General features: G+C 41.9%; 1 protein-coding gene across 1 annotated transcript in view; it reads right to left on the bottom strand.

Annotated features, from left to right (window-relative positions):
• SLIT3 (slit guidance ligand 3) overlaps positions 1-21,009 on the bottom strand; it is a 586,308-nt gene that overhangs the window by 517,631 nt on the left and 47,668 nt on the right. The window contains exon 3 of the mRNA XM_012780961.2: positions 16,918-16,989. Within this exon, the coding sequence (XP_012636415.2) occupies positions 16,918-16,989 (72 nt within the window). The remainder of the gene's footprint in view (positions 1-16,917; positions 16,990-21,009) is intronic.

The following is a 21,009-nucleotide window of genomic DNA, read 5'->3' on the forward strand; positions in this document are numbered from 1 at the left end:
ATGCACATTACAGGTACATACTTTGTGCCAGGCACTTTGCTAGACACTTTACATGCATCATCACACTTAATCCTCTCAACAACTCTGGGGTAGGTAATTCTATTACCCCCCTTTTGCAGATGAGGAGATTAAGGCACTTGCCTAAATCAGCACAGCTGGCCCGGGGAGGAGCTGAGGTTCAGACCGAGGTAGCCTGGGGTCTCAGCCTGTGCTCCTAATCACCAGGCTAACCTCCAACAAAAATCAGCATTTTAGCAATACTGATGGGTAGCACCCTGCAATCTTCTAACAAAGGGCTTCTGTCCCAACTTTATCTTATTTGATCCCATGGAAACACACCTGAGTAACTGCTCAGGTTCCCAGTGGAGGACCTGATGGCATGCTTTTTCTAGAAATGACCACAAATGCCCTACTTAATCCATTATAAATGCTACATTTGTACACTGTACAGTATAAAGTTCTCTAGCGTGTACATATATCAAATAAATAAAGCAACCACATAAATTTGATTATGCTTTATTTATTCAGGGGCTCCTGGGAGGAGGGCCTTAGCAGTGCTGGGGAGAGGCTTTGGGACTTCGAGGAAACTGCTGGAAGAGCCTTGGGGAGGAAGTCAGAGGCCGAGAGCCAGAAAGGAGAGCTGCCATTTAGGAGAGATTTTTCTAAAGTCACAGAAGTAGAAGGGCATGCTCTGAAAACACAAAAGCTGCCAGGGAGTGAAATTACCGGGTGACAAGGCGTGAGGATGGTTTCTTTAACACACCAGTCTCCCCAGAGCACTCACCTCTCAGAGGCAAAGTGTTTAACAACATATACTTCACGTGTGCTTGTTTTGTGCCCTTAGGTCTCCGGGCCTCTGCAATCAATGTGGAACACTCAAAACATAAATTTAAAAAAATATATGAAAAGCAAATTAAGGCATCCTGGAATGTCTTTCTTCATTTTCCTCTCTGAAAGCTCCCAGGGATCTTCCTAGTTAGAACCTTAATTATGGAAATTCTCATTTGTATTATGTGATTTATTTAAAGCCCCGTCTTTCCAAGAGAATAAAATCCTGGTTTTAAAGCACCTCTCAAAACAATTTATTCTTCTCCACTGACTAACTGTTTTGGCCAGCAATCGTGAATTTATAGCACATTATGCCAAAGCAAAACACTCTAATAACTTAATCAAACATTTAAAATCCAGCTCACAGCCATATAATATACAGAAGCGGTTCTCTCAGCTCTCTCGTTAAAGGCCAATTACCATTTTTATTCCAAATCTCCACATCTTTGAAAAGCTACACACACGCGCACACACACACACACAGATACACGGTGAAAGAGAGAGAGAAATACATAAGTATTTTGAGATGCAAAACTTGGCTGACATATACCCAGGCTTAGAACAATTCTCCTTGTTAATGCTTTGAAATGCAAAAATTGATCCTTCAGCTATTTTGTTCAAATTCTAGTAAAAAAAAAAATAGGATATTATAAGAAAGAATAAAACAAATAAGACTAAAATGTTGGTTCTTTTGATCTGCAAGGCATGGAGGGGAAAGAGCTGGGCCCAACTCCAACAGGTTATGTGGCCTTACCCACCAAGGACAGTAATACAGAAATGATAATGAAAATCTGCATTGTTTTGTCACTTTGCCTTTTAGAGTACTTTAACAGATACATACTTTCTGACAACACCCTCACTTCTATCAGACAGAAAATACCATTAAGCTCAATTTTCAGATGAGAAGCAGCATGCTTCAGCAACTTTTGATGGAAGAACAAGGAAAGAATGCCAATTTGGTATGTATTTGGCACATATACATGCTTGGCCTAAGAGATGGAACAAAGCCAGTGAGTAAAAAATGCAGTCATCTGGTCTGCTTAGTCAAATACATTCCTCTCCCCCTTATTCATCATCTTGGCCTATGAGGATGGTGAGGGGGAGGAGGGGGCTGTGATGACGGTGCCATCACCGTGTGAAGCACTTCGCATGGATAATTTCACAAGAGCCTCATGAACTGGGTTAATGGAGTCACGAGCTGTGTGCATTTCACATGTAAGTGACCTTAGTATAGGCACTCAGCAAAAATTAAAGGAAAAGGAGGAGTAAGAGAAAGTGAGAAATTCCAGGTGCCAAAGGTCCTACAACCATTCTTCTCAATGAACCTGCATCCACGAATGACCCCGAGATGAGGGATGTGAGCCTGCTCTTCCCTCAATCTCTCAGTCCCCATGTGTCGCGCATGGCGTTTGTGTTACTCCAGGGCCCCCTGACACTGTTCAGTATCAAATGGCCCCTGCACGTTCTTACTTATGGGAGATACACCTGTCAATCATTATTTTGATCTTCCATGCTAACTTTAAAAACGATTCTCTCAAAATGCAACTCCACTCAATGATTAACCCCATCTGACAAATGGTACTCAGAGCTGTTAAGAAACTTGCCCACGGTCTCACAGCTGGTAAAATGAAACGTGAAGATTTATCCAGGTTCAAATCGAGGTCGATCTTAACTCTAAAGTTCATGCTCTTAATCTCTAAATAGTTAGGCTACTGCCCACCAACCACTCACTCTAAATTACTAGATCTAAGGGCCTATGGAAACTTCCAGAGCGCATTCCCTGCTATTCTTGCCCCCTATCCTGAACAATCCCAAATTCATCAGTCTTTGCCAAATTAGCAGTCATGATGTGAACTCCTATTTGACCTTAAAGATTCAGTTCAAGCGATGCCTCCCTGGTGAAGCCTTCCTGGATCTCACTGGCAGAGGCCATCACTTCTGCACTCTCAAGAGTTTAGCCCCTGCCATGTTAAAGGTATGTGTTCCCAGGCTTGCCTTCCTAGTAGACTGCAAGCACCTTGAGGGTACAGGTTGCACTGCCTGCCTCTACACAATCTCTAGTACTAACATAATACCCAGTACACAGCGCACGCTCAATCGATGACATGACATTGACTTGCTTAATGCACAGGACAAGAAAGATCCCTGCAGTCCCTCTCTGGAGGGAGGTGGGTTGCTGTGGACAGGGGGTGGGAGAAGAAATTGGTGGGAAAAAGTTTGAAAATGCCTAAGAGATTTCCCAGGAATATGTAGTCATTTTTGTTAGTCCTACTTCAGGGCCTACAGTCAAATGCTCAGGAGCACTTACTATGGGCCAGGCACCATTCTAAATCCTTTGTGTGCGTGCTACCTAGTTCTCCCAACAACTGTATGAGGTAGATAAGTACGTGTTTTATACATGAGGCAACAGAGGCTCAGAGAGGTGCATTCATTTTCCTAAGGTCAAACAGCTAGTTAGTAGTCACTATGGGCCAGGATTGCAGAGTCCATGCTCTTTGCAATCTTGCTATATTTCCTTCCTGCTCATCTGCTTAAATCCCTGCCACCACTAAGCCTATGTTCTCAGGTTTGGTGCCCAAGGAATACAGCTCCTAGATGACACTTTGAAGGTTTTAGGCTTTAGTTTTCCAACAACCTCCTTCCCTACCCTGCCTTTGTCCTCACAATGCACCCAGGGAAGAAAGAGTTGGTGGACGGAAACTCGGCAGGGTGGGGTCTGGTTGGAGTCTTGCCGTCCTGCTGCCAGCCTTGACCGTCTTCTCCAGCTCTGATATTCCCCTAGTGCTTCTCAGTTCTATGGCTTCCCCTCATTCTGACTTGCAATGCTTAAGGGACCAAGGCGGACTATATGCCAAGATGTAAGTTATTATTTTTTTTTTTTAAAAAAAAGGAAAAATAAAATAAACCAATAAAATATCCTGTATCAACAGTGGTGTTTCTGGTGTTGGTAGCTTACACCCACACGGAAACTGGGGTGTTTTTCATGGACTTAGAGTAATTTAAGGGTAGTAGACACCGCAGGCGATAAATTTCACAAAGAAAAGCCTGTCCCTAATTCTGAGTTAATAACAATGGGCAGGCTTTGATGTTGATACGAATGAGGCTGAATGAAGAAAAAGCCACATTCATGGGCTGTTTGGGTGTCTGGCCCCTGAAAGATCGGTTTAAGGAACATAACACATATTAGCGTTGGCGGGACAAGCAGAGTTCTATCTGCTGGGAACAAAATAACTCGCAGTAATTTAAAAGAATATATTTGCTACACACATGCAGTTAAGTATGTAATCTAATTATTTGTTTCCCATATAATGAATGAGTAGATGTGAACTCCGAGCTAAGGACACCATGGTTTTTCTGCTCTTTGGAAAGACAAAGCTAACAGCAAGGCAACTCAAACTTTCAAACACTTGCATGCTGCATTCACATTTCACGGAAGTCCAATTCCTCTCTAGCTTGTTTCCTTTTCTGCAAAATGAGAAAACTGGATCTCTTTCCAGCTCCTGAAGGTTATGTTTTCTTTTCCTGGCACCTGCATTCAGAACAGTCCTGGATTCAAATCTTACCATGGCAAGTTACTTTAACTCTCTGAACTTCCTATTTCTTTTATTTCTTTTTCCTCTGTCAAAAGGACATGATCATTTTAAAAAATACATTTTTTTTTTTTTTTTTGGTTGTCAAGGTCTACTTTACTTAGATTCTTAGTAAGTTTTATAAGCATACAGAAACAAGGAAGTAGAAACAAAAAATGCAGTGGGGTGACGGTGAGTCTTGGGTTTGGGCTAATCAGCCCCAATCAGTATCTTATGGGTATCGAGGTTGTTTGTGACTGATTATCCAACCCCAACCTGGCAGGTGGTCGGGAACAATTGCAGTTAGCACACCCTGGAGCATTTCGAGGTCAGCACGTTATGGAACGCACTTTTTGGAGCTACAGCTGGAGGGTGGGGTGCTGTTTTTGTCCTAGGAATTTTCCAGGGCGAAGCCCGTGCGTAGGACAAGTCATAGGGGTGTTGAGGGTCCCAGCTTCTAACATCTCCCCCTCTCTTTATTAATATGAGGGAGATTTATATAGGTTGGTGGAGAGCCTGTCTTAGGCTATGCGATGGGCTTCCACGACCAGCACCCCAAATATAAGATTGGGCGATTAATGTGAAGGTGAGGCCTCTGTCTTAGGCTATGTAGGTGGCATCCAGCTCTGGCACTTCTGATTATGAAGTGTGCCCCCGGGCATGGACCTACAATATTCCCGCCATGGAGTCACCTCGCCGTCGGCGGGGTGTGCATCTGGTACACGGCATCGCGATAATCCCGTCATGGGCGTCTCCACAGCTTTTGGAACCAACTGCGTTCCATGTCTGAGGCAAGGTCTGAGAAATTTAGACCTTCAGTGGGTGTGTTGGGAGACTCTTCATGGAGGTCTTCTCTGGAGTTCTAGCCGTTGGTAAAACACGGAGACCGATTTTTGTGTGGCTGTGTCTACCTGTGACTTGACAAAATCAGTTAGTTTTTTGAATGCCCAAGGCCCAAAGGTGAGGAGCAACAGAAAACCTACAGGCGGCCCTAAGACACTGGGAAGCAATGTGGATAGCCAGGGGGATGTGGAAAACCAATTTTGATGCCACGCTTCACTCTGTTCTCTCCGTTTTTTTCTATCTTCTAGGCTCTGTCTAACCCTTTCAATGCTATCTTCTACCAGGCCTGTTTTGTCTGCGTAGAAGCAACATTCTTCTTTGAGTGCTGCGCACAAACCTCCCTCTTGGAGGAACACTAAGTCTAGGCCTCTTCTATTTTGCAACACTACCTCAGAAAGTGAAGTGAGGGATTCTTTGAGATATTTTAGGCCCTGCTGTAGCTCTCGGAGATCATTATCGATGGCAGCAGAGAGCTGCAGGTATTGCTGGTTGGAGGTGACTAGAGAGGCTATGCCTGTCCCAGCCCCTGTGGCACCAAGGCCTAGAACAACTGCGAGTGTTATGGCCGTGATGGGCTCCCTTTTTTCCCGGGGCATTGTGGTGCCGCGCTCTCAAAAAACACATCTTTTAAAAAAAATTTTATCAAAAGAAGTGTTCAAACATATAGAAAATAAACAAATATATTTTGAGTATCTCCATACTCATCACTTAGGTTCAACAATTATTTTCGTTTCGCTACATTTGTTTTATCTTTTCTTTACTGAACCATTTTAAAGGACTGGCAGGTCCTCGGGAATACTGTTTCACTCAACGTCATTTTGTTGTAACATTGATGAGAATAAAAAAAAAAAATCACTCCCCAGCAGGGCCGCTGCCTGTGTGGAGTGTGCACGTTCTCTCCACGTCTGGCTGGGTTTTCTCTGGGTGCTCCAGTTTCCTCCCCCGTGCTAAAGACGTGCACAAGAGCTGAACTGCCGTGTCTACATGGTGCCAGTGAGAGTGAATTTGGGTGTGAGCGTGTGCCACCATGGGATGGCGTTTGCCAGTGCTGGTTCTTGCCTCTTGCCCTGAACTTGCAGAATAGGTTTCAATTGCCCACAACCTTGAACTGGAATACCTGGGTAAATAATCATCTTACTTGTTTTTATTAACCTTTCTTAATTGTATGTATAGCTCACATTTATTTCAAGGCTTAACTTTATTTGAAGTGCTTTGGTCTTTCCTTAGAAGTTTGGTGATGTTTCTATGATCAGAAATATATCATAGGAACTTGTGTCTATATCCACTAACCTATGGTTAAAATTGCTTTCATTATAGGTCATTTCACTTAAAGTTGTGGTTTCCACAATGTTAAGTGGGGACATACTGTAAGTTACAGACATCAGGACACTTGATCCTGAAATACTGAAGCATCTCATCTCAAAGAATTAAGAAGATTCTCCTACATATAACATGTAAAGTTAACTATAATTTCCTAACATCACTTGACATCCAGTCTACATTTGCATTTCTCCATTTGTCCCCAAATTTTATTTTATACATTCCTTTCCTCAAACCAGGCTTCAATTAAAAGCCACGGATTGAATTTGGTTGCTATATGTCTATTAACGCTCTTTAAAATATATTTTGAAAATATACAGAAAAATGCACAAATGCAAATTGCATGGTTTGAAGCATTTTCACCTAGTCAACAGATTCATGAAACCTGTACCCAAGTCAACAAACAGCTGATGAACACCACAGAAATCCCACCGTGCCCTGCCATTTGCAACCTGCCTTGCTAATCACTACCCTGACTTCTAACAGCATAGTTTTGCTGCCTGTTTTTGAAGTTTATATGAATGGCATCAGGTGATATATGTTCTTTTATGCCTGGCTTTTGTCACTCATCATATTTCTGAGATTTATCATGAAGTTATACGTAGCAGAAGTTATTTTTGTGTTGTTTTCATTTTCCATTAGTCAATTCCATTAAAAGAATGCACCATAATCTATTTATTTATTCTACTGTCAATCAGCATTTGGCTTTTCTCCAGTTTGGGGCTATTAAAAATGGTGCCGATATGAACATTCATGTGTGTCTTTTTGTGGGCATGTACTCAGGAGTGGGATTGCTGCATCTTAAGGGTCATGTATGTTCAGTTCTAGCTGATCCTGCCAGTATTCCAGATTAATTCTATCAACTATTCCCACAGCAGGATATGATAAATGCGGTTGTTTCACATCCTCACCAACACTTGATAAGTCTTAGCCATTCTAATGGGTGTGTGGTATGTGTCATCATGATTTTACTTTACATTTCCCTAAAGACTAATGACACACTAAGCCATTTTTCATATCATCATTTTTGGCCATTTGGATATTCTCTTTTGTGCAGTGTCCAAACTCTTACCCATTTTTCTACTGAGTCACTTTTTTCTATTGATTTGTAGGAGTTTTTATAAATTCTCAAGAAATAAGGTTTTTGCCAGTTATATGTACTGCCAATATCTTCACCCACTCTGGAACATGTTTTTTTACTCAGTGTATTTTGATGGACAAAAGTTATTTTATTGTAGTACAAGTTACCTATTTTTTTCTTTAAATTTAGTGCCTTATGTGCCCTGCTTACAAAATATCAACCAACCCAAGACCATGAAGATATCTATGTTATTTTCTAGAAATGTTATTTTATCTTTCACTTTGAAATCTATAATCCATTTGTCACTGATTTTGTGAATGGTATGAGGTTGGGGTCAAGATAAGTTTTCCATATGGATATCCAATTACTCTAACACAATTTATTAGACACACCATCCATTCCAAGCTACCTCACAGAGCTGCCTTTGTTACAAATCAAATGTCCCTCTCTATCTGAGCCTTCAGGACTGTCTTTGCTTTTCTTGGTCACTTGCATATCCATATAAATTTTAGAACCATCTTAACAATTTTCACCATAACCTGCTGGCATTTCTATAGAACTGCCAGATGTGCAATATTGAGTTTTCTAATCCATGAACATAATGAAGCACTCCATATACTTGAGTCATCTTTAATTTCTCCCAGTAATGGTTGTCATTTTCTTTGTTAGGGTCTACACATCATTCATTAGACTTACTTCTAGGATTGATATTTTTGGTGCTATTGTAAATTTTTTTTAATTTCCTAATTGTTTGTTGCTGGAATATGGAAATTGTATTGATTTCTTGGCATATTGACCTTGTGTCCAGTGATCTTAGGAACTCACTTAAGAATTCTGATAGTGTATTTATATATTACTTTGTATTTTTCACATAATCATGTTGTCTGCAAATAACATTTATATTTATTCTATCCCAATCTTTATTCTTTTTTCTTGGTTCTGTGGTTCCTTGGTTCCTCCCTCCTTTCCGCCCCCCCCCCCCCCAGTCATTGCCAGGACCAGAATTTCCAATATAATTTTGAAGAGCAGTTATGATGGTTAGGTATCTAGATCTCTCAGGGGAAACATTTTTAATATCTCACCATCCTGGTTTTTGTTTTTTTTTTTTGGTAAAGAAGTTCCATTTTATTCTTAATAAGTCAAATGCTTTTAAATCATGAATTAGTGTTAACATTTTATTAAGTATTTTTTTTCCTGCATCTATGGAGATGAAATGACTTCTCTCATTGATTCCATTAATGTGATGAATTACACTGTTATTTTTGAAACAATGAAAGTGTATTTCCTGTTCACACCACAGCCAAATGTGTGCCAGCAGGGACCAATCCTTCCGTTTTGTGCTTCTACATCACTTAGGTTCTGAGAGCGCAGTCAATCCATCCGGCGTAGGGAAAGAAGGCAACGCATCGCTTCCACTCTCATTCCATGGAATTCCAAAACCCACTCACACGTCTCCACCCAACTGCCAGGGCGCTTGGAAACGCAGACGGTATCTGTCCGTGTGCCAACGTCCTTCCAGTGCTGTGGCTGTAAGGAGTCTGTTCTCTGGCAGACTCCTTAGGAAGGGCTCCCTGGGAACCATAACGCCCAAGGCCTTGGAGTTCCTAACAGTCAGACGGCAGTCACTGCACTTGAATGTCAGTATAGCTAAATATAAAATCTGTGGTTCACGTTTCATTTTCTTTAGTAAGTTATTCATTCGTACTCTGGCATAGAGTCATGGCATCCAAAAGTATGCTGGAAATCTGGCTTTCTTTCCATTATAGGTTTCTGATTGAATGCTTAAGGACTTTTTCAGAATTGCTAACTCATACCCCTGTGGGAAGGAAATTTATCAACTAGAGTACAGTTCTTCTGTGCAGTTCCTTTTGCTTTTAGTCTTACAGAATCCACTCATTGCCATGGCTACTTAGGTTAACACCTTTCCCTCCATTGCCTTCACTGAGGTAGATGTGTACATGCATCACAATCTGCATTCCATCTGGGATGCCTCGATTTCCTAAGTGATCTTAAGTTTGCATACATCAATGTTCATGCTTTGTGCTGTAAAACCCTACGGGTTTTGATAAATGCATAGGGTCATGGATCCACCACTTAGTATCATGCAGCAAGCACAGCTTGAGCATTCTAACCCCTGCCCCAACTGTGCTTTACTTATTCAACTTTCCACTCCCTCTTCCATGAACCCTTACCAACCACTGATCTGGACTGTACCATAAGACTGTTTAGAGCTTTGTAAGAAACTCCTAAACTGTGTTCCAAAGTAGCTATACCATTTTGTATTTGCACCAGCAATGAGTGAGAGTTCCTGTTACTCCACCTAAACAGCAGTTAGCATTGTCAATTTTTTGTATTTTGGCCATTCTAATAGGTGTGCAGTGGTATCTCATTGTTGTCTGATTTGCATTACCCTAAGGAAAAATGATGTTAAATATGTTTTCATATGCTTATATAACATCTGGACACCTATTTGAATCTTTTGTCCATTTTTCTCTTTCTTCGGGAAATGCAGTGTTTCTTACACTTTTTTTCCCCCACAAGAGATGTCTCGCTGTCACCCAGACTGGAGTGTAGTAGCACAATTATAGTTCACTGCAGCCTTGAACTCCTGGGCTCAGCCTTCTGAGTCAAAAAGTTCTTTGTATATTTTGTATACAAGGCCATTATCAAATGTGTGTTTTGCAAATATTTTCTCCCAGTTTGTGGCTTTTATTCTCTTAAAGCAGAAGTGTTTCATTTTAATAAAGTCTAATCTATCAATTTATTTCATGGATCATACTTTTGGTATTATGTCAAAACATTCATCTCCAAACCCAAGCTCATGTAAATTTTCCCTGCTGCTTTCTTCTAAAAGTTTTATAGTTTTACATTTTGCATTTAGGTCTATGATCTATGTCGACTTAAATTTTGTGTAAGATGTAAGGTTTGTGTCCAGGGTCATTTTTTCTGCATATGGACATCCAATTGTGCTAGCTCCATTTGTTGAAAAGTCTATTCTTTCTCCATTGAATTATCTTTGTATTTTTGTCAAAAGATCAGTTGACTATTTTTGCATGGGTCTATTTCAGGGCTATCTGTTCCATTGATTTGTGTGTCTATTGTTACATGCTGTCTTGATGACTGTAGCTTTATAAGTAAAGTCTTGAAACCGGAGAGTGTAATTCCTACAAGTTTGTTCACCTCTAGTATTGTATTGGCAGTATTTATTTCAAAATGACTTTTTCTTTTTGATTCTTTTTTGAGTTCTTCAACCCTCCTTTCAAATCTCACTTTACATCTGAATTTTTAAAATTCAGATTTATGTTGCTGTTTTATAATTTATAAGCACTTATATTCTTATAAACTAGTTTTGAACTATTCTATTATAGTTTTCATCTGTTTTGTAGGTATCTCTTTTTGCATGTTTGCATTGTTTCTAGGGAGGTTATTATGCTTATTTTTATTCTTATTAAAAAAAACCTTTGTATTAGCTCTAATCAGAATCCTTTTGGTTGCTTATTTTTAAGTGAGATAAATTTCCCTTTGGTTACAGGAGGGAGCAGTAGGAAATTATAGCTTTTTTAGCTTCAAGACACTAGAGCTCATTCTTGTTTTTGCAAAATAGTAAAAAGCATGGCTCTGTTTTTTCTCAGATATGAGCTGATGAATTCTAACATTTTAATCAAGAAGTTTTCTTTCCATTTCCATTAGTGTCCCTATTCCAATAAACTACTCCCAAAATTTTCGTATCAATGCTAGGCCTTTCCTAGGAAAAGAGCCTCGTTTTTGTTTGTTTGAAGAGTTTTGCAGAGCTCAGATTGTTCCAAGTATTATCAGTCATTACCATATCACTGTTCCTTTGCACTTACCATAAGTTGGATCTAATAGAACAACCTTCTGTTTCTGGCAGCTTTTCACAGATAGACCACTGCATTTTCCAATGAGCAAAGCTTGGTAACTTAAGGGATTTCTTGTTCTCAGGACCACAAAAAGTTCAGCTGCTTTCTCCCCCTACAGATGAAAAGTCTTGTAACCATCTACTGGCATGTTACTTTGCCCTCTAGTTTATTATAAATGTTGTCTATGTGTCTTTGGTTTTGCTATCCTAGTTGTTCAGCCTGTACTTATTTGGGAGGGGGAATTTCTAACACTAAACCAACCTTTCCTTCCTTGTAAACCAAGTTTGCAAGACAAATTTGGTTGTAATGTATTATCCTTTTCACGTATCACTAAATTCATTCTGCTCGTATTTTGTTAGGAAGTTTGTATAAATATTAATGAAATACCTTGGTTTATGTTTTTCTTAAAACATACTTATTGAATTTTGCTATCAAGGTTATGCTAGCCCAATGACAAATGTTCATTCTTTTTACAGAATGAGTATGAGTTAAATTGAGATTATTCATTCCTTAAAATGTTCATAGTATTCACTGGTAAAGTCATCTGAGCCTGGGTTTTTCTTGATGAAATATTTCAAGACCCAATTTCTCTAATTTATATGACAAATTTCCTATCCCTTCTTGATACATTTTCAATTTCTTTTAATCTTTAAAATCATTGGGATAAAGTTGTTCAAAGTCTATTATTTTAATATCTGTAATATCCATTGTCATGTCTCCCATTTTATCCACCATATTGGTAACTGGTTCTTTGTTGTTTTCTGATCTGTCTTGCCAGTGTTTATAATTTTCTTAATTGTTTCAAGAATGAAAGTTTGGCTTTTTAAGACTTTTTCTCTTACATATTCATTTATATTTCCTATACTTCCGCTCTTAATTATTTCCTTTCTTCTGTTTTGTTGTTCTTGCTCTAATTTAAGATGGATATAAGTTTCATATATGCTTGAATGTTTATTCTACATTTGTTTGCAGTGTTCTCTAAATATCAATTAGATCAGATTTGCAAATATTGTTAAAATATTCCATATGTTACTGGTAATTGTATCTGTTTGGTTCATCAATTACTGAGAAAGGTATCTTAACTATGATTATGAGCTTGTCTGTCCTTTTAATTCTGTCAATATTTGTTTTATATATTTTCAGGCTACATTTTTAGACACACTCATACATAGATTTGCTATATCTTCCGGGCACATTCATTACTTTATCAGTATGATGTCCATTTTCTACCTAATAATGTTTCTTTTTTTAAAGTATTTTATCCAGCATTTATAGAGCTACACCAAGCTTTTGGTTAGTGTTTTCATGATATCATTTTCTATCCCTATACTTTTAACTTTTCTCTATCTTTATGTTCAATATATCTTTATAAGAAGCATATAATTATTGTGCTTTTTTAAGTCATTCTAACAATCTGTATCTTTTAGTTGGAGGATTAGTTCATTTACATATAAAGCAATTATGAAGTATTTGTGATTAATTGTATTATCTTACTATGTTTTCTATTTGTCTCATTTGTTCTATGTTCTTTTTTCATTCCTTTCATCCCTCATTTGAATAAACTACATATTTTTGTATCATATCATGTCCCTTCTCCCTCTATTTGGTTATTACAATTTTTTTCACTATTCTTTTTAGAGGCTAGCCTACAGATTACAACATGCATCCTGGATTTAAGAAGGTAATAAACCTTAGCACTATTATCACTTCCTAGATAATTTGAGGATCTTAGAACAATTTAATTCCATTGATCCTCCCACAATTTTTGTGATACTGTTTCTATCCTAAGCTTTTCTGAAGCTACAACAGTCGACTTCCACCTTTTTGTTGACATCAACTTTAAGAGACCAGTGCAGTTATCTCATAGAACATTCTGCCTACGGAATTTGTTTTCTCTTGGTTTCATTTAATTTTTTCCTCTATCCTATTCACTTTCTGGAAACCAGAAGTGAGATCTAGGTAAATTTGATTGGTGGTAAACATATTTAGCAACAATACTTAACAGGTGATGCTTTGAATTTTTATCTTACCACATTAGGGATATGGGTAATTCTAATCTTGTAATTCTTGTGTCGATTAAATGAAGTGGCACATATAAAGTGCCCCACATGCTGACACACATTAATAGGCAAAGTACAGAATTTCTCAACGTCAGCACTAGTACACGTTAGGCTGGATAATCGTTATGGGGCTGTCCTGTGCATTTTGGGATGTTTGGAGCTGTTCCTGGCCTCTACCTGCTAGGTGGCATCCCCTAGTTGTGACAATCAAAAATGTCTCCGGAAATCACCATGTATCCTCTGGGGACAAAATGAGACCCAGCTTAGAACCCCTGGTACAGAACAAAAACTCAAGTATTTTTTGGTAAATATTCCTCAAGCACTTACTATCATGCCTTGTTCAAGCTACGAGATTAAGAGCTAAACAGGATTAAGAGCTAAACAGGAATCTTGACCTCCATACAGTCAGTTTGGGGAAGAAACAATCTGGCAAACAGGGAATTAAAACATAGTGTCATGCAAGTGCTGTGGGAGGGACAGGCCTATGTTGAGAGGACAGGCACCAAACTCAGGTCAAAAGGAGGGGTTCTTTCATGGAAGAACAAGGACTTCTGGGCTGAGACCCAGAGGACAAACTTCCTTCCCCTTTTGCAGTGGGCCCCAAAACAAACAAACCAATATTGACCATTAAGAGTGGAAATAAACCCTCCAAAAATGAAAAATCAAAACCCCTAATTATTTCCAGACTACATTTCAGAATATGATCAATAAAGATGAATCTACTGCCAACATAGACACACAGGTAAGGTGAGCCAGGAGAGAGAGCCAGAGATGGCACAATCCATCATCATCTTCTTCAGTTGTTAATGGCAATTATATGGTATTTTCTCATTCTACATCCCTCAGACTGTTTGGGGGAAAAGTGAATAACCACAACCAAATTAACACCAGTCAGGTTCAATGTCACACACACCCCCTTCTTGTTGACCCTGCCTTATAGGATGCCTGTCCAGCTGCGCAGACGAATCCAGCTGCCTATACTTCTGCTCTTCTTCCTGACCCAGTACTTCTTCCATTCACTTGCAATAGAAGTCAGAGCCTGGCTGGCCGTTCACTAAGCCCGTTTCCTTTACTTCCTGGGCACAGAGCTCAACTACTTTGCTTCCTCCCCTGCAGTTTCTGGTGGCCAGGTGACAGAGCTCTACCCTAAGGTAGGTAAGAGCGGAAGCCACATGTACTTCCTCCAGGTCTCGCCACGAAACACCTCCCACGTGCGATCCTTCACGGTGTCCCCCCTGCTGCTGGCTTGATGCAGACAAACATGGGCGCTTGGAGGCCAAGACTTAAACGTACTGACGTCAAGCAGTGGACAAAGTCCCCGAGTCTCCACTTGGGGAGGACAGAAGCCCTCTCAGGAACACACACAGTGGGTTTTAAATGAATGAAAAGTAAACTTCCCCACTGTGTTAAGTCACTGAGATTTGAGGGTTTATCTAGTGCAGCAGCTAGCATTACCCGCCTAATACACAGAGGCAGAGAAATAGCCAGGTTTCCTCTGCAATTGTAATCCCTTCAGCTCCCCAGGCATGCGTGGTATGTCAGCCTTGTTCGCCAAGCCAAAGAAAAGAGCCTTTTGCCAGAATATTTCACTGATATTCCCTGGAGTTCAATGGGTATGTGAGAGGCTATTTGCAGGGCCATTGCTAAAGATCACACTTCATCTAACGTCTGAAGCACGGGAGCATGAAAGGACGTGGTCTTTGATGTCAGACAGATGTGGCTTTGAATCTCGGTTCCCCCCTCGGTTCCTTTCTTTGGCTCAATCTCCCTGAGCCTCTGTATCTTCATCTGCAAAATGAGGGTAATAACACCTCATAGGAATTTCACGGGGATAAAAGAACAGATAGCACGGAAAATACTGGCCCAGTTCCGAGCATGTCCAAGGTACTCAATTAGTTCCTTCCCAACAACCACGAAGTTAATGAATTGGGAATTTTTTTACCCTTCTAATCAGAAGATCAAGCAAGAGCTGGCCTTTCTCACAAAGGACTGTGTATTTATCTTTCTGTGAAAATGCTGATTATTTCATACAAAGGAATCAGGTTCAACAAATACTTCTGTTTTCTTTGGTCTAAACAAGGAGAAGAATGTAAGTTTTAAGAAACATAAATGTGTAAACAGAGGCAACATGCATTATTTTTTATCACTATTTTCCCTTGCAAGAAACAAATGTCATATTTTCAAACCAACAACAGCAGAACATATGCTGGGATTTGACCTAGAAGAAGAACAATAAGTGAGACAGTTCGTACAACAGAGAGGAGGAAAGCATTTTTCTGGGTAATGCTAATCAGCATGCAATGAGGATCTTCTCTCTTCCCATGTAATCAATGACCCCACGGGAAAGAATAGCACGTCACAAAGCTAACAAGGAGGTGGCAGGCACGCCACCTTACCCAAGCCCACTTCTGTAAACCAGATCTGGCAACGGGACAGGTAAATGGTGCACAATTCTAGGTGCGCTGTGGCAGCCCATCCCCCAACTACTAGAGAAGGATGCTGAAATGTCGGGGCAACCAGGATGGGGGAGGGGACACGAAGCCTTGAAGAGAGCCGCCCACCAGCATGAGTAAGTGCTCCTGGGGACAATCCCCGCTCAGAGGGCAGAAAGCAAATATCCAGATGTTATGCGCTGCCAGATGTGATTAACTGAGGAAAGGTGAAGTCGCCCACTTAACCATCTAAGCCGCCTTCCTCCTCCAAGTGACCCAAGAGTCTTCTGCAAAAGTATTCACCAACAGAACGCATGGAGGCTCCATCCGCCTCCCGTCCCCGCCTCTCTCCCTCGCATAGAGTCAACTCCGGCCTATTTTTAAACCCTCGGCGATGTACTCTCTCGTGGAAACGTGGGGGCTTCCTGACACCACAGGCTGATGCTCACTCAGGGGACAGGCAAGCTCGCCTGTCCTGCCTCTTCCCCAAGAGTGGCGGCAGAGGAACCGGGGAGGAGAGGACCCAGGAGGGAGCTTCTGCCCGAGCGGAGCAGGAGGGAGATCTGACGCGGGTTCCCATGACAGGGGTGATGCAGGCTTCCCTCCTCCGTGCAAGGGGAGGCCGAGGCGTGGTGAAAAGCAGCCCCGTGCACAGATACCGAGAGAGCTCACGGCTGGGAAGAAGAGAAACAGCCCCCAGATGCCGATTCTGGCATCTTTTAAAGAAAAAGAGTTTAAGAGGCTCTCGGTGTCTCTTTAACATGCATCTAGCATGCTTTAAGGGTAAACTTTTTCTTAAAACATTGGAGCCTTTAACAACATCACAGGGCAATTAATTCACCAAAACAAAAACAAAACCCAAACCAAGAAAATGCGTTTCAAGAAAGGAGGTCGTGCCGTACTCACAATCGCTCCAGCTGCTTCAGGTCCTGGAAGGCGCCTCTCTCGAGGATGCTGACCTGGTTGTCTTCCAGATGCCTAGAACCACAGAGGCCACAGGGTCAAGGACGCCGCCGGGCTCGGGGCCCCTCGTGCTGGGCCTCAGGCCCTGCAGGCACAGTCACCCAGCCCCTCCCACGAACCCCTGGGCCCCTCCAACGAGGATCGGTCTGGTGGGACAAGAGAACTCACATCCCAGTTTGGTGTCACGGTAACCAGGGTTTCACCGCCTGCACACTTCTACCTGACAGATTGGTTTCCATGCCTCTATTTTAAGCACGTTTTTAGCAAATGTCCCCCCAAGCACTGCAGGATGTCGCACAGAGAAGGAAGAGGTAAAAGCTGCTCGTTATAAAAACCACACATATATTCAGCGTCTCTTCCCTTGGAGCTCCCTCCCCCAAGGAGTCAAAAATACTTCATTGAAGAGGGCCTTCCCTGCTCACCCTGGGAGAAAGGGTGAAACGACCGTGAGACAACTGGCTGTCGCCACGAAAACCAGCCTGGTCTCAGGAACACCTCTGTGCCCAGGGCCCAGCTAATCCCCAACTCGTGATGATGGTCACAGAGGTCTGAGCTCCCTGCCCCAGCCACAAGCTTTGCTCACCCCCCAAGTCCTCCAAGCAGGTGACGAGAAATCTTAAATACTCGGCTTAAGTGAGTTTGACTCATGCATGTGGTCTATCCTGAGAATTGAGCATACAATGAAACATTTGTTTCCCTAACGTAAAACAAAAATAAAAAAAATGGCAGCTTAAAGTGGATTAGCTGAACAGTAGGGAAGGGAAGCTACAGAGGTGTACAGCCTCCACTCGGGGTGATCCTGGGCTGGGAAATGACACACAGATGGCACTCGGTGGCTCAATGGGACTTGGGGTGGGGCGGGCCACAGTTGTGATTGACAGATGCTTCTTTGGAAGGTGGAGCCTCCAATAGGAAGGGCCCTGGGCTTCTCTGGAGGAGGAAGGCTGCCCTCAAGCACCGGAAGGACCACAGGAGGGGAGGAAGTGTCACCTGGGGAAGGCTGAGTCTCCACTTCCACAGGAACCCTCCCGGACAGCCTCGACCTCCTGCCCTCCTCAGCCCTGACCCCTGGGCCCTGCGTTTACTTTCCAAGTCCGCTGTCCGCACTGTGCCTGAGGGGCAAGGAGACAGACCCTCTGTCCATTGTCCCCTCCTAGCCCTGACACAGCTGCCTAGAGCAGCAGCCACTTCGTAAACGCTCGCTGAGAGGAAAGTTGCAGGAGCCTGTGGGCCCCAGCACACACAGGAAGGAAAAGGCTAGTCTAGGGCTCATGAAATTTCTATCAGAGTGGGGAGTGGTATTTCGTTTGGGCTCAATGATATTTTATACTTTTGTGAATGTGTTACAGTAAAAAATCAGGATATTTCTCTCTCTCTCACACACACGCCCTACAAAAGAAACTCCTTTTGAAAAAAAAAAAAAAAAACCTCAGCTCTTGTGTTTCCAAACATCCATTGGCCAGAGTGGGTATTGGTTGGGGTCAGCCCGGGGCACCCAGCTCTGAGGTTTGCCATGGTCCTCATCCGTCCTGCTCCTCAGACTTCTGGCCCGTGTCGGCCGACCCCTCCCCTGCTCCTCACTTAATGGATATGAAAATGATTGAACGGAGAGGGTAAAAGACTTGCCCAAGGAGAAATTATTTATATAAAGTCTCACAGCTGGGGGGGGGGGGGTGCCCTCACACCCCAAGCCCGGTGTGCTGTCCAGGTTTGGTTCAGCATCTCTGTCCTGCTCTCTCTCTGGCTGACAGTGTAATATCAGGTTAGCTAGTCAACCTCGCTGAGACTCAGTTTCCTTATTTGTAAAACAGGGAAAATAAAACACTGCAGAAGTTCTTAGAAGAATAAAAATGGAAAAAGTAAATTGTCTAGCCCAGAATCTGGAGCACAATTAGAGGCTAAATAAATGTTCTTTTCCTCCCCTTCCTTTTCCTTTCTGCCATGCGCAAGGAGGGCCTTGGAATGCTAACAGTCTTACACTAGCACCTCGTGCTGAGCAGGGAACCAGCTCAATACCAGCGACTGGGGGTTTGCTCAGCTAAGTTCCTACTAGCAATCCATCCACCCCAGAACTTGCAGTCATTATTTCCCAATTATAACAAGGACCAACTCTAGGGCAGGTGAGTGGCACCTTCTCTCTGGGTTTCTGAAGCAGCCTAACTCCCACCTCCTGTGACGAATCTCTTAGTTCTCTACTAATTAATCCAACACTGCTAGCCTCTTTCAGAAAAGGGAGAAGAAATGCAAGTGTATCTATATGAAATACGTACCAGGTTGGGGGATTCATTCTCTTTCCTCCCCGCCAAGCCACTTAGGTTGACTGTGTCCCTCTACCTAAGCCCACAGGCCCTGTCAGACAGTCCCCATCTCTTCCGGGCTCTGGTACGTACTTATCCCCACTGCTCCTTTAGGCCCAGGGGGTCGCGGTGGCTCCCTGTGGTCGCTAGCTTTAGGGAACTATGCCATCTCTTCTAGGTTTCTCTCAACCCTGCCCCCACCTCTGTGAATAATTTTCTATTTAGCGGTCCCCATTTGCCCTGTGTAAGTACCATCTCTTTCCTGCTGGGACCCTGATCGACACGGTCTCTAAAGCTCCCTCAAGATCTACTTCCTAGGCCTAGCAGAGTCTAGTCTAGTACCTGGCACACAGAGGCTCCATAAATAATCAACATTTGACAGATAAATGAATCAACGAATGAATGAGCTATGTCCCTCCGGGCTTCTAGGCTGAGACACAAGCCAGGAATATGCACTAGCATCACTGACAGCCCCCTCATTTTAGGACAGGGATCCAGGGAGGGCTGGACACCCACGAGGGCTGTCCATGCCTGGAGTCTGCTCTGAGTTACAGGGACACAGACTGTGCTCATTTTCAACTTTTTGGACTTTTTTTTTTTTTTTTTAGTGTTAGCGCAGGATCAGAATCGGAAATCGCCCCCATATGACGATGGCTGCGGCAGAGTTTAACTTTTTTATTAACCCCATTTGGGATAAAGCTGGCTCCCACATTGTGAGCATAGCAGAGTTCTGACACAGACAACTAAGAAAGGGAATATAATTGATACCACCAGAAGAGACTTTTTCCTACTCCCACCCCTGTGGGAGAAAGAACGGTCGTGGGCAATCCTTACATCTTATCCTCGAATGCACTTCATTTGGAAAAAATTGCCCTGGGCTGAGACTGGAGTTCCTCAATATCCATTCTCTCTGCTTTCGCAGGCATTAGCAGTTCTACATGGAAACGGGTGGCAAGCTCAAATTATTCAAGACTATTGAATCTTTTCTGGCTTCTCTAGAAACTGTAAATAAGAAACAGATATGGGGAATGTGCCAAGGTGTGAAGAAAGCTTTTCTAAAAAGATAGTTGTCTAGGTTACTCAGCTAAAAAGAATAGACTGAAGGAAAACATGGTAGAAATGTCTGGATATTTTATTGGTGTTAGTTAGAAAGCATTTCAGCTATTCTTCCTAGCAGATTCTTTTACAGTAACAAAGGGACACTTGAATAGGGTTGTCTTTGAGTTGATAAGGGACATAATGAAATGCTGTATATTAGCAGAGTCTATATAATGGGGTAAGGGAAGGCTTTTTGGCATTGCTTATCAAAATAAAAATGTACCAATTAACTGAAAAGATAAACTGTAGTCAAAGGAACGTTGTAGACCATCCAGAAGATATTAATACGATCTTTGGTGATTACTTTAAACTTTCTATTTGCAGAGAGCGGATATGAAAATTGGAATTTTTATTAGTCTTTCTGATGTAACAGTAAGAAAATCAAAGGGTTATTTTTGACTTTGTTAGAAAATGAAGCATTAGGTGAAACTTCTGACTCGGATGAAAGGAAATCTCACAGACACAGGGGAGAAGAAACGGAAAAAAATAAAGAGAGAAGCTAAACAAATGTCTGTCTTTTAACCTGGCAAATGACAGGGAATAATGAGTTACTGCCTCTATCTTTTCAATAAAAAATCGCCCTAAAACTGAACCACGGGATTCCCCCACCCATATTGCAATCTCAATTCCAATCCACATA

The sequence above is a fragment of the Microcebus murinus genome, chromosome 21, assembly GCF_040939455.1.
Source record: "Microcebus murinus isolate Inina chromosome 21, M.murinus_Inina_mat1.0, whole genome shotgun sequence".
Lineage (NCBI taxonomy): Eukaryota > Metazoa > Chordata > Mammalia > Primates > Cheirogaleidae > Microcebus > Microcebus murinus.